The 12270-nt window shown below is 47.5% G+C and overlaps 6 protein-coding genes across 6 annotated transcripts; 3 read left to right on the top strand and 3 right to left on the bottom strand.

Moving 5' to 3' along the window:
* Positions 1-1899: 1899 nt before the first annotated feature.
* Positions 1900-2997, bottom strand: N7537_011899 (LLM class flavin-dependent oxidoreductase; the record flags this gene model as incomplete). Its single annotated transcript, XM_056902953.1, has 1 exon — positions 1900-2997. One exon carries the CDS (start codon positions 2995-2997, stop codon positions 1900-1902), a length of 1098 nt encoding a protein of 365 aa, XP_056748240.1.
* A 1295-nt stretch (positions 2998-4292) lies between these two features.
* Positions 4293-4652, top strand: N7537_011898 (uncharacterized protein; the record flags this gene model as incomplete). The annotated part of the gene is made up of 3 exons (XM_056902952.1): positions 4293-4394; positions 4452-4534; positions 4598-4652. 3 exons carry the CDS (start codon positions 4293-4295, stop codon positions 4650-4652), a joined length of 240 nt encoding a protein of 79 aa, XP_056748239.1.
* Positions 4653-4777: 125 nt separating this feature from the next.
* N7537_011897 (alpha-N-arabinofuranosidase) lies at positions 4778-6585 on the bottom strand (the record flags this gene model as incomplete). The annotated part of the gene is made up of 6 exons (XM_056902951.1): positions 4778-5676; positions 5731-5830; positions 5890-5978; positions 6038-6165; positions 6229-6423; positions 6479-6585. 6 exons carry the CDS (start codon positions 6583-6585, stop codon positions 4778-4780), a joined length of 1518 nt encoding a protein of 505 aa, XP_056748238.1.
* A 765-nt stretch (positions 6586-7350) lies between these two features.
* N7537_011896 (sugar porter family MFS transporter) lies at positions 7351-9192 on the top strand (the record flags this gene model as incomplete). The annotated part of the gene is made up of 7 exons (XM_056902950.1): positions 7351-7377; positions 7428-7473; positions 7524-7599; positions 7650-7841; positions 7901-8144; positions 8195-8451; positions 8535-9192. 7 exons carry the CDS (start codon positions 7351-7353, stop codon positions 9190-9192), a joined length of 1500 nt encoding a protein of 499 aa, XP_056748237.1.
* A 493-nt stretch (positions 9193-9685) lies between these two features.
* N7537_011895 (PSME3-interacting protein) lies at positions 9686-10617 on the bottom strand (the record flags this gene model as incomplete). The annotated part of the gene is made up of 2 exons (XM_056902949.1): positions 10365-10617; positions 9686-10251 (listed from the first exon to the last, which is right to left on the bottom strand). Exons 1-2 carry the CDS (start codon positions 10528-10530, stop codon positions 9686-9688), a joined length of 732 nt encoding a protein of 243 aa, XP_056748236.1. The 5' UTR covers positions 10531-10617.
* A 583-nt stretch (positions 10618-11200) lies between these two features.
* On the top strand, positions 11201-12218 carry gcy1 (putative glycerol dehydrogenase Gcy1; the record flags this gene model as incomplete). Its single annotated transcript, XM_056902948.1, has 3 exons — positions 11201-11220; positions 11282-11659; positions 11723-12218. The coding sequence occupies 3 exons, from the start codon at positions 11201-11203 to the stop codon at positions 12216-12218; spliced, it is 894 nt and encodes a 297-aa protein (XP_056748235.1).
* Positions 12219-12270: the final 52 nt, after the last annotated feature.

Below are 12270 nucleotides of genomic sequence, written 5' to 3'. Positions count from 1 at the left end.
ATCATTCCTACAAAATCAGGCATGCTCATGTAATCCAGAACCAATGGAATACTAACTGGGATTTAATTGCTTCCTGTGGATATCCGGGCATCCCATTTATCAGTATAAATTCTATCCGTGCCATAGTAATATGGTTTCTATGGTGAATTAGGCTTGCCACTTAACCCGTTCGAGGAATTTAGGATTTCATGGGAGCCTTAGACATTCATCGACGGAATGGATATCGGCTTCAAAAGACCTTGTAAATATAACGTCATGGCCATGAGACCTTGGTTATCGAGCTTCTCTCCTGATTCTTGGAGTTTTCCTACGCAGGCATCCTATATACATTATACTCAAGCTACAATCCAAGCCTTTTCAATGCCATTATCCGGACTGAGATTCAATGATGAAGCTACGCCGAAAATTGCCTAGCATACTACCTCGTTTAATCCAGAGCCATCCTGATGACGATGAGGAATCCCGTTGTCTATTAGGAGGCGGGAAGAAGATTGCATACTGGGGACACGGTTGGGGACTGGCTGTCGCTTCTCAGAACAACCGAAATGAGAAGCAACCAATGTTAAAAATCACCTCCGTCTTATCTGTTATATTCTGGTTTACAAGAAAGGGCCCTGGGATACTTTATCTACAGGAGAGTGTGCTATACGATATCTACAAATACCTTCCCTTGGTAGATAAAGCATGCCTATCTCTTACCTGCAACCGATTTTTCGGCCTTTTCGCTACGATCTTGAAAGAAAAGGAATTTAAATTCCCACGAAGTCTACACTTTCGATTCCCTCTACTATGTGTGACTAGTGATAAGGTGGCGCGAAGCCAACTACTTCTTCGACTTCAGAGTCTCTCCTGAGTATATTGCGGAAGGTGTTTCGTACTCCATCCACCAAAGGAGTTTTGTAAGTATTCACTCGTAGATCCAGCTTTACAAAGGTCTTGCGTAAGGGATATGGGTGTGGTTGATATATGTCATTGTGCCTCCTTGACGATTCGAGAACTCGGATATATTGTGAAACTACTTAAATCACCGAATCCGCCGTCACAAACTCAAGGCCCTTTTATATTTGACTGTACCAGTGGAACACAGCCAAATGGCTATGTTTCAGCTGGGTTTTGCTTCACTGGGCGTCATCTATATTGCTCGTTGCCTACTACATCTGACTACGAGGCCCGAGTCGAGATGATCCGTGTATCTATCGACTCATCAAACAATTTGGGGATGTTCGCTCGATATATAGTATGTTGCTCCTCTAGTGCTAATTTGAAAGCTCGTCCCATACTCCACCCTGCCTTTTTCTTGGATCCTACTTGTTTGATGTGTTGAAATGATGCTGTCCAAGTGTGTTCATAAAATTTCTTGGTTTTGCAACTTTGCTTTGTCAACTATCCAACTACTTAGTTATCTCACACTCCACCACGCATGTAGACATTCCTGTCACATCTCTCCTTATAGTATGCCAGAGGTCGGACCATAAGCACTTCAATACCACCTAGAAAGCAGTACTCAAGGGGTCACGTACCCGCAATCATTGACACAAAAAGAAGATCATATGACCATTTAGGATTTAGATATAATTCTAAGTATAGTTTTGTTAGAGATGTAAGGCTGTATCTATTTAATTTTACTGTCATGCTTTCCATTTTCTTAATTTTTTTTAACTTTGAAGTTGTTCTCTTAATCATAACGAATCTCTTATTGAAACTGACTTTACACCTCTGGGCATAGAACTGTGTAAAATACCACATATCTCCGGACATTGTCCAACGAAAGATTCAAAAATAGGTGCCGACAGTATTCTACTTGAAGCGGAAAGAGAAAGGTCTTAAGTGCAGGGTATTATCCCATATATGCAATAAGTTGTGATAATATATACTAAGACTAGTTCTCACATTCGTTATTTAGTTTGAGGCACCATTCTCCCGTTCCTTCAAAATTTCCCGAACTTTAGGAAGAATCAACCGTCCATAATCAATGGCATCATTGAGGTTATCGTAGCCTCGGATAGAAATGAGGTCGGCGCCGAGATCAACGTAGTCCAACAGGGAATCGACGATAGTCTTCGGCGATCCAACCAAGGCAGTGGATGCACCCTGTGCATTTGTTGCGGTAACAGTAGGATACCAAAGCGCGCGATCCTGGACCTCCCCACGAGCGGCAATGTCAAGAAGACGCTGAGAGCCTGAGTTCTGTGGGGGCGGCGCATTCGGGGGGGCCTTGCCTTGCCCATTCGCGCGGTTGGCAGTCAGTGCATCGAGGGTGTTGTGTGCCTTGGCCCATGCGAGTTCTTCAGTCTCTGCGACAATAGGACGGAAGGTGACCCAGATGCGAGGTCTGTCGGACTCCGGGCGACCGGCCTTTGCTGCCTCGGCATAGATGCGATCAATCTGGTTCTTGGTTTCTTTCAAAGGTTCACCCCAAAGGCCGAAGATATCAGCCAGAGAGCCTCCAACACGGTACGCTTCGTCCGATGAACCGCCGACGGAGACGGGAATTGAGTCGCCGGTCAGGCGGACTTGATTGCTGAATTGTTTGAAGGTGTAGTATTTGCTGTCCCAGTCAAATGGCTCATCAGACTTCCATGCACGACGGAGAATCTTAATATAATCTTCAAGGCGGCCGTAGCGTTCATCCTTGCTCAGGAAGTCCCCTTCCTTGGCCTGTTCGGCGTCATTTCCACCTGCGATGAAGTGAACAACGACACGACCACCGCTGAGTTGGTCCAGGGTAGCTAGCGACTTTGCTGCAACTGTGGGGTACAGCGTGTTGGGTCGCAGAGCAATAATAACCTTGATGTTTTTGGTCACGGAGAGAATGGTGGCTCCGATGGTGAATGGATCATATGATGAGGAGCCATAGGGAACCAGGGTGTAGTTGTAACCGTAATCATCAAGGTTGCGAGCGTATCTAACAAGATACTCAGGATCAATCTTAGCCTTGGGAATTGGATTGAGCTCGGTAGATGCGTTCGGGAACGTGAGGCTGATGAATTCCGCCATATTGACTTTTTTCTTAACCTTTTGATATTCTTAGGTTTTTTGTCAAGTACTATTTTGTTTCTCAGCTGGAAGGTCGATCTTCTTTTAATACTTCAGTATTGGAGCATCTCCTGGTTGATTTGGCATCAATGCATGACGCAAGATGGTACGCGATTGCGTCTTAGCACGCAAGTCGATAACTATATTCGATAACCATATCCTTCCGTGTCAGATCATATGTTTCACATGGATTTCCCTACTAATTCAAGTAAGCGCTACTCCTTCGGTCGCATCAATGAATACTAGTACGGGAACTAGGTATTGCGCCAGTATTGCGCAAGATGGTCCGTGAGAATCGCAATATGATGTTGACAAAACCCGCTAGGTAAGCCTATAGAATGCTAGCCGAGATCGCAGTTCAAACACGGAGTTAACTTGTCTAGATCTTAAGTCCCTAGATAAGGAGTTTGCTGGCCATACATGACATGATCACATGGATAATCTTCATCGTTATATGTTTATGCATAGTTATGCGCTCACGCCAAGGAAGTGTTTCTGCTTCTAACGATCAATTCCAATGATTACGGCTCTTTCATCAGGTCCAGGACTTTCTGGGGGAGTGCAACAGTTTAGGTAATGTTGAACTACTACAATATATATGGAGGTCATTCTGAGAATTTCCATTCTATTGACAGTCAGCTCTACATACCCCAGGACAGAATTTCAGGTTCCTCCCTTACCTTCGAGTCCAAAGTAAGTGGAAACAATTGATGGCCGAGGCCATATCTACAAGTATGGGGTTAACCTGATCTGATTGGTCGACATGGGGAGGTTCAACTGGATTGTGAAGAACTCATCCGCCTATTACTACCTAGGTATGATTGAAGTTGTACCTTAACTTCCAAGAGTGGCAGTCGTATCGACTGATATGCCACTCGAACGCCAGTACATATTATATTCTGTCGAATCTTGTCGGAGTGCCTTCGGCACCTTGACACCCCGCGTCAGGTTATGACTCAGCATTCGGTATCTCCGGTCTTTTCATACGCTATCCTTAACGCGAATCCCTATGAGATCTATCGAATAGGGACATATTGTTTTGAATCTTGGAATTCCTCCAGCTTGATATCATTTCTATGTTGAGGCCAATAAGGGAAGTGATAACTTGAGAGGTGCCTCGATGATAAGACGCTAGTCCCAATCTGGAGACTACGTCATCGATGAGAGATAGGTTATATCCGCGACAAACCTCACTTTTCCTCTTCCTTTTACACGTCTCTTTATTTGAATATATTGCCTACTTTGAACTACTCAATATGCCACTCGTTGTTCCAGGAATCAACTCCTCATTCGGCGACAAGTCCGAGTGGGTCAACAAGCTGATGGGCAAGAAGATTAGCGACACTAGTAATGAGACAGTATGTCACCTTTACTGAATTGTTGGAATCAAACGTGAATTTCTAACTCTTCGCTAGTCCTTCGCAAAGAAAGATCTCCCTGAAACTCACCGGGTATTGAAGCCAGGTGACATGAAGACAATGGACCATAACCCGAACAGGTAAAGCCGCAAAGTGCTATCAAGCCAATGAATATATTGCTGACGGTGTACGATTCGACTTAGACTGAATATCCATGTTAATGAGGATGGGGTTGTCCATGACGTGAACTCCGGTTAGAGCTAAGATATATCTACTAGACCTGGTAGTCCAGGATCAAACCACAAGACCAAATTGAACCGATTGAATATCTATTGCTTGAAAGTCTATTTCTGTCCTCATGATACTATCTCATATAGGTTTACTCACTCAGCCTTCCATCTCAGGAGAGTAAGCGAGTGTCGCGGGAACACATACGACCCACTTCCATTCCAGGTCGACTCCTGGATGGCCACTTCTTCCTTGCCGTTCATATTCGTCGCGGACAAATCGGTCGCAGTGACTGTGAACACAGACACTTCTCCGTGAGCTCCCTCCACACGACTTTCCAAATCTTGAGTGTCATGAATATTCACCACCGCAACATTAACAAATCCATCATCTCCAACAGTGGCACTGACATCTAACCAGGGCGTATCCTTGGCACTTCGAATCCACTTAGGAGTCGTCTCACCCTCGTATGTTCCACAGGAAACGTGACTAGCAACGGTCCAGCCGCGCATGTAGCGCGAGAAAAGCCAAAGCGGCCACCAGGTAGTCTGCTTGGTAATTCCCTCCGGGGTAGTCATCAAGGGCGAAATGACGTTCACGGTCTGCGCAATACACGCCATGCTGACATCCTTGCTCTTTCGGACGAAGACGTTCAACCATGCGGAGACGGCGAGCGCGTCGGAGAGTGTGTAATTCTCTTCGGCGCCTTGGCTTCCCTCTGCACGGATGGGATCCCAGACATTCCACTCGTCGAAGCAGATTGTCGGGCGAAGTTGCTCGGGGGGAACTTGGTTCTCGACTCTGGCGAGATCGATCAGGGCGGATGTGATTTCAATTGCGCGCTCGGCTGCCAGTGGTGCTGTCACATTGTGCAGGTGGGATGATGAGGATGTGTAGAGATGGATACTGTGCATGTCAATCAATGGGACTGAGCTGGTTGACAATGCAGAATGAGCTGGAACAAGACACTGGTTTAGTGTGTAGTAATCCCATGATGCAGTGCCATCTTGGCCGCAAAGGATCAAGATCAGGGTGGGATCCAGGAGTTTGAGAGCTGTGAAAGTCATATTAGCGGGATATTTCTACTGGTAATGAAATGCAGCCATACCTTTCGCCCATTGAATCGCCTTGTGAGCATAAGCTTCTTTGGTCATTTGCTCCACCTGCCATGGGCCCCAGCACTCGTTTCCGAGAGCCCAGTACTTGACCTGTTTATGTTGTTAGAATGATTGTAGTTCAAAATATTGCGCTGCTTATCTGAACATACATTGTAAGGCTCTTCACGGCCATTCTTTCTTCGCAGGTTGGCATAGTAAGTGTTGCCAGTTCCATTGCAGTACTCAACCCAGCCCAGAGCTAAGACGGCCCAACATCAGCATGATTTCGTGTCAAAAGAAGCGTAAATAAAGACATACCTTCATCCAGGGTACCGGTACCAAAGTTGAAGCAAAGGTACGGCTCCGTGCCTAGAGCCTCACACCATTGCATGAACTCGTCAGTTCCGAATTGGTTTGTCTCGGTTCCGAGCCAAGCAAGCTCGGGTCTTTTGGTAGGTCAACGTTAGCAAGTTTTGGTAGAATGAAGGTGACATGAGAAGTAATCATACCGTGCTGGCCGTTGATCCTTAGGACCAACGCCATCGAGCCAGTGATAGGTGGCACAGAAATTGCCGCCGGGATACCGAACGACAGGGATGTTGAGCCCCTTCAACGCCTCCAGGACGTCTTTGCGGAATCCCTTCTCGTCTGAGAGCGGGTTTCCGGGGTCATAAATGCCACCATAGATGCACCGACCCATGTGCCTGCGGAACTAGTTAGCACATGTCATCAAACTGGAACAAGTTCAAGATGCCTTACTCGGTAAAGCCGGCATAGATGTTCGGGTTGATCTTGGAAATGCGCCTCGATGGGTGCACGGAGATGAGAGGCGTCTCATGATCCTCCAATTTGGTAAAGGTCGTCATCTTTACGAATGGAAATGTTTGTTTCTACTGTTTATGTTGGAGGCGTCACTCTGGCTAAATAGGCGATTTAACTGATCCAAAGTCGCGATTCAGTTTAGGGAAAAGGTGTCCTTGTTAAGGTTTGAAGGGCGCGATTCAAAGACGACAATTAAAGAAGCGAAACGTACTTTGATCACAGGTGATTTATGAAAATAACCGATGTCTCGGGCCTTGAAGCGGCAAAACTCCTGCGGGGGAAACGTCGAGACATCCGGGCGATGACCCCTGTATTAGCCCTAGTAGCGTGTAGATTGGCTACCGGAAAAACGATGCAAAGCCCTTAGTTCGATTCCTGTATTAAAGATAGACCAATAGACCAATGAGTCGGCAGTCTAGCCTCACGACATCTCCAACATGGGAGAAATGTGGGAGATCTTCCGTCAATCACAGGTGAGATCCCGCGCCACATTTCTTTGCCAACTCCTCCCCGCATACTTAGAACTTGTCATCACAGACCATTTTTAGCGGAATAAAAAATATCGGAAGTGAGTGGAGATGGTGTTCGGAATTTGCCCCGTTTACACCACGCGATGTTAGTGCAGTTTTAGCCTTGACTCCCCTCTAGAGTATACGGTTCTCCGGAGTCATGGCAAATTGCCCCTTTGGGGTTCATGTGTATTTGGGTTCCTCTGTATATGTAGAGAAGTTTCCCCGGAGAAAGAGTGCCATGTGGAGGTAGATCGTCATCCCCATATTATTTTATCAAATATCCACGTCTCCAAAACCATGCGTCTCTCGCCAGCATGGTACCAGGTATGAAGGGACAATCCCGTTAAGAAGACTGAGCTCATGTTTTCATATAGTTCCTGGTCGGCGTCTTCGCCTCTCTTGGATCATTCCTTTATGGATGTATGTCTTCAACCTCCATTCTTGACACGCGGAATCTAATTCAGTCGCAGATGATCTGGGTGTTATTGCCGAGGTTCTCGTCTGTGAATCATTTAAAGCCAAGTTTGAGGCAGATGATACCCAAACGTCAGTCTCGCAAACGATATGGAGTATGGAAGTCTCTAACAATGTTGCAGGGGATTAGTCGTGTCTCTCTTCACGGCTGGCGCATGCGTTGGTGCCGGCTTTGCAGGTCCTAGTGGTGATTATTTAGGTAGACGACGGACCATCTCACTGGGATGTCTCATTTTCACTCTCGGAGGTGGTCTTCAGACGGGTGCGAGATCAATTGCCTATCTATACAGTGGACGATTCCTGGCCGGGTTAGGGTACGTGATGTCTCCCAGAACCAGATACCCAAACAAACACTAATCATCTTGACTCTTAGCGTCGGTTTCCTCACCATGATGATTCCTCTCTACCAAGCCGAGATCTGTCACCCCAGCATTCGCGGCCGAGTTACGGCCCTGCAGCAATTCATGCTGGGTATTGGAGCGCTCTGTGCTGGATGGATTGGCTATGGAACGTACACCGGCTTTTCAGGGGATAATAATGCGCAATGGCAACTGCCTCTCGGTCTGCAAGTTGCTCCTGCGGTGTTCTTGGGTCTTTTGATCTCTTTCTTCCCTGAAGTAGGTCCTGATTTCCACCACGTCAAATCCAACGACTAACTTTTATCCAGTCACCTCGCTGGCTCATCGATCACAACCGCAGCGAAGAGGGATTGCGCACATTGGCCAAGCTGCATGCGCATGGTGACGAGAACGATGCGTGGGTCCAGGCTGAATTCGCTCAAATCCAGGAGAGCATCACATTCGAGCATGAGAATGAGGCGAAGTCTTATATCGAGTTGTTCACCAGTCGCCCTTCGTTCCGTCGGTTGTTCCTTTGCTGTGCATTGCAAGCCTCGGGCCAGATGACTGGTGTATCAGCCATCCAGTAAGTGATACAATGCTATACCATCCCCATGAATTATCAATTATCAACATAGGGTCAATCCGCTGACATGACTTCGTGCATAGATACTACTCACCCCAGATTTACGGTCAAATCGGTATCTCCAATGAAGACACATTGAAGTATCAGGCAATCAACTCCGTCATCGCACTGGTCGCGCAGTTCCTGTGCATGATGTACATTGATCGCTTCGGTCGTCGCTGGACTCTGATCGGCGGTAATCTCGGCAACATGGTCACCTTCATCGTTGCGACCGTGCTGCTCGCACAATTCCCTCCATCAAGCACCAACACCGGCGCGCATTGGGGCTTCATTATCATGACATGGCTCTACAATTTCTCTTTCTCGGCAACCTGCGGTCCTCTGTCCTGGATTATTCCGGCCGAAGTTTTCGATACTCGCACACGTGCCAAGGGTGTTTCGATTGCCACGATGATTTCGTTCGCTTTCAACACGATGATTGGTCAGGTCACACCTATCGCGATGACGAATATTGGGTATCGCTACTACTTCTTATTCGTCATCTGTAACTTCACCAATGCGCTCTTCTTCTGGCTCTTGCTTCCGGAGACAAAGCGCGTGCCCCTTGAAGAAATGAACCAAATGTTCACAAATGCGCCATGGATCGTGCCTGGAACTCGCAAGGAAGACTATATGACTCATGACCTCGAGCGGAAGGTCGAGGAGCAGGAGGTGAAGCAAAATGCGCTGCATGTTGAGTAGAATGCGGTTATAGGAGAGGTTTGTGGGGGACATTGTGCGTGTTGCATATGTGACAAGATTAGTTGATTTGATGTTAAAATACAATAATATAGTTGGTACCTATGAAATGAAATGTTCGCCGATTTTATTTGCCTCGTGATATATAAATAGTCTCGGCATGGTTATTAGTAGAACACACGCCATGTTTGGGGACCATCACGTCAAGACGTTGAACTTGGTTCTCTGTATGCATCAGTTTTAAAATTCCAGCTGTGCTTTGTGTGTTATTCAGAGGATATGGAAAACTAGAGAAGGAAAGACAGCAACAAACATAACGCGAGAATGTTCAAAAAATAGAACACTACAATGTTGTTGAGAAGACGATCTATGCCTTTAATCATACTCATACTCGGAGAGCTATTTGCTTCTTCAATCATTAATTTGATTTAAATAATACAGCCTTATCATAGGTGTTTGAGCAAACTGATCCCCGAGATCATCTATGATTTTCACATCATTCCGAGTCCGAGCTGTATCCAGCCAGGCCAAGCGAAACCAGCGGTGGTTTCGTCGGGCTTTTTGTCTTTTGTTGGCCCTTCTCTGTATCTGTCACCACCTTGGGCTGTGTAGCAGGAGTAGTGGGTGTAGTTTTATCGGACTTAGAAGTCCCTTGGTCCAGCTTTTTCGTACTTGAACCGCCAGCTCCATCCAGTTTCTGCCAGTCTTTCTCATTGTTTGTGCCCTTCTCAGCGACGTTATCGGTGGCTGAAGCTTTGCGCTTCTTCCCTGAAATCAATGCGTTCCTGTGTTTATCATTTCGTCTCTTGCGAGCTAGTGCAGTCCATTCATCTCCTTTCACGGGTGCCACCTCCGGCGAGGTTGATTCGAGCAGGGCTTTCTGTGCCGCCTCACGCTGTCGGCGGAAAGCCTCTAGTTGTTCCGCAGTCTCCTTCTTCACAGCGGCCTCCTTAGCGCGTGTTGATTCGAGAACGGAATCCAGGAAGTCGACTTCGTCTTCATCAAGGGATCGAAATTGGTTTTTGAGACGGGATTTCTCTTCAAAGGCTTCTTGTTTGGCCACTGCAAAATAACCAAGGAAAATCACCCTAACATGTTAGCCAGATTCCCTGGATGAATTGTCCGCTCCTTTCTCCATTCGCGCAGACGGGGCCATGCAACTGAGTCGGGCTCACTTTTATTGCGCTCCAACACCTCAAAGAGACTTTTGCCGTCATCCTGCTTCCCTATCTCGGCCTTCCGTCTCCGCTCCTCCTCTAGCTCTTGCTGCACTCTGAGCCACTCATCGTCCCGCTCGATCGGCTGCTCGTTCGTTCCGGATGAAACGAAACCTGATGACATAGTGATGGGGCTGGGTAAAGTGATTATGGGGTCACGGGATGTAGAGCTCGGGTATAATGGTCGGAGTGCGAAATTATCCGGCGTCGGGCGGGATGAGATGTGGGGGGGGATGTGGAATGGACCGAAAAGCGAATGCGAATAATAACCTTGGGATGAAAGAGACCGAGAAGTTTCTGGAAAGGGAAATTCGTGTACGGAGTAAGATAAAACGATAAGTCGGGTTCGGAGAATTGGGGGAATTGGGGAGTCGATGTCAATTGGATGGAAGCCAATATGAGTGGAAACGTGCATTTAGCCAAATGTGGCGTCTCTCAGTGTTCCACTTTGGTTATACCCTCAGAACAACTCTTCCAGGGCTCCAGTATGACGATGTAAGTGTTTATCACGAAACTGGATATGGCCAGTCGGGTAAATTCTTGATCAACGTATCCACGGATATACAATATGTTGTACTCTGTTGCAATTGAAATGAAGGGAAAAGAGGAATAACGTCCAATATGGCCTATTTCCTCCCCCCCCCCACTGCCCCCCTCTCCCCTTTCCCCCCCACGACATCATCGCTCTTGGACCTGCCCACTTTAAATCTGGTCATTATATAAAGACACTTGTCTCTTGAGCCGCCTTTTTTTCTCTTTCTAATTCATTATTCCACCTCTTAAAATATATCAAAATGTCGAACCAACACACTGAGTAAGTCCCTAGCAATACAATCTACTTCCAGACCATCCCATTAACCAATCTCCCTCTACAGGAAGACCTACACCCTCAACACCGGTGCCAAGATCCCCGCCATCGGTCTGGGAACATGGCAATCTAAGCCCAATGAGGTCCGCATTGCCGTGAGAGACGCCCTCCTCGCCGGTTACCGCCACATTGATACTGCTCTGGCTTATGGCAACGAGGCCGAGGTTGGTGCCGGTATCAAGGACTCCGGCGTGCCCCGCGACCAGATCTGGCTCACCACCAAGCTGGACAACCCCTGGCACAAGCGTGTGACCGAGGGAATCGATTCCTCTCTCAAGGACCTCGGCACCGACTACGTTGACCTCTACTTGGTTCACTGGCCCAGCTCCACCGACCCCAATGACCTGTCTAAGCACCTGCCCGACTGGGACTTCATTAAGACCTGGTAAGTGACATTATACATTTAATTTAGGGGGGAAACATTGCTGACTCGTCATGTCCACCACAGGCAAGAAATGCAGAAACTGCCTGCCACTGGCAAGGTCCGCAATATCGGTGTCTCCAACTTTGGCATCAAGAACCTGGAGAAGCTCCTGAATGACCCCAGCTGCAAGATCGTGCCCGCCGTCAACCAGATCGAGCTGCACCCCAACAACCCCTCCCCCAAGCTGGTCGCCTACAACACCTCCAAGGGCATCCACTCCACCGGTTACTCCTGCCTGGGCTCCACCAACTCCCCCTTGTACAAGGATCCCACCCTCCTCCAGATCGCGGAGAAGAAGGGCAAGACTCCTCAGCAGGTGCTCCTTGTTTGGGGTATCCAAAAGGGCTGGAGTGTCATTCCCAAGTCCGTCAGCAAGTCTCGCATTGAGGGCAACTTTGATATCAATGGCTGGGAGTTGACTGCTGATGAGGTCAGCCAGCTTGACAACCTCAAGGACCGCTTCAAGGTCTGCGGTGACGCTTGGCTCCCTGTTAAGGTGTTCTTTGGCGATGACGAGTAAATATGTCGATAATGATGAATGTTTTATGAGTACATAGGCCATAGATACCAAA

The sequence above is a fragment of the Penicillium hordei genome, assembly GCF_028827395.1.
Source record: "Penicillium hordei strain IBT 12815 chromosome Unknown utg000006l_segment0_segment0, whole genome shotgun sequence".
Lineage (NCBI taxonomy): Eukaryota > Fungi > Ascomycota > Eurotiomycetes > Eurotiales > Aspergillaceae > Penicillium > Penicillium hordei.
Note: the sequence above shows the minus strand (reverse complement) of the source record. Positions and strands in the feature narration are given on the sequence as shown.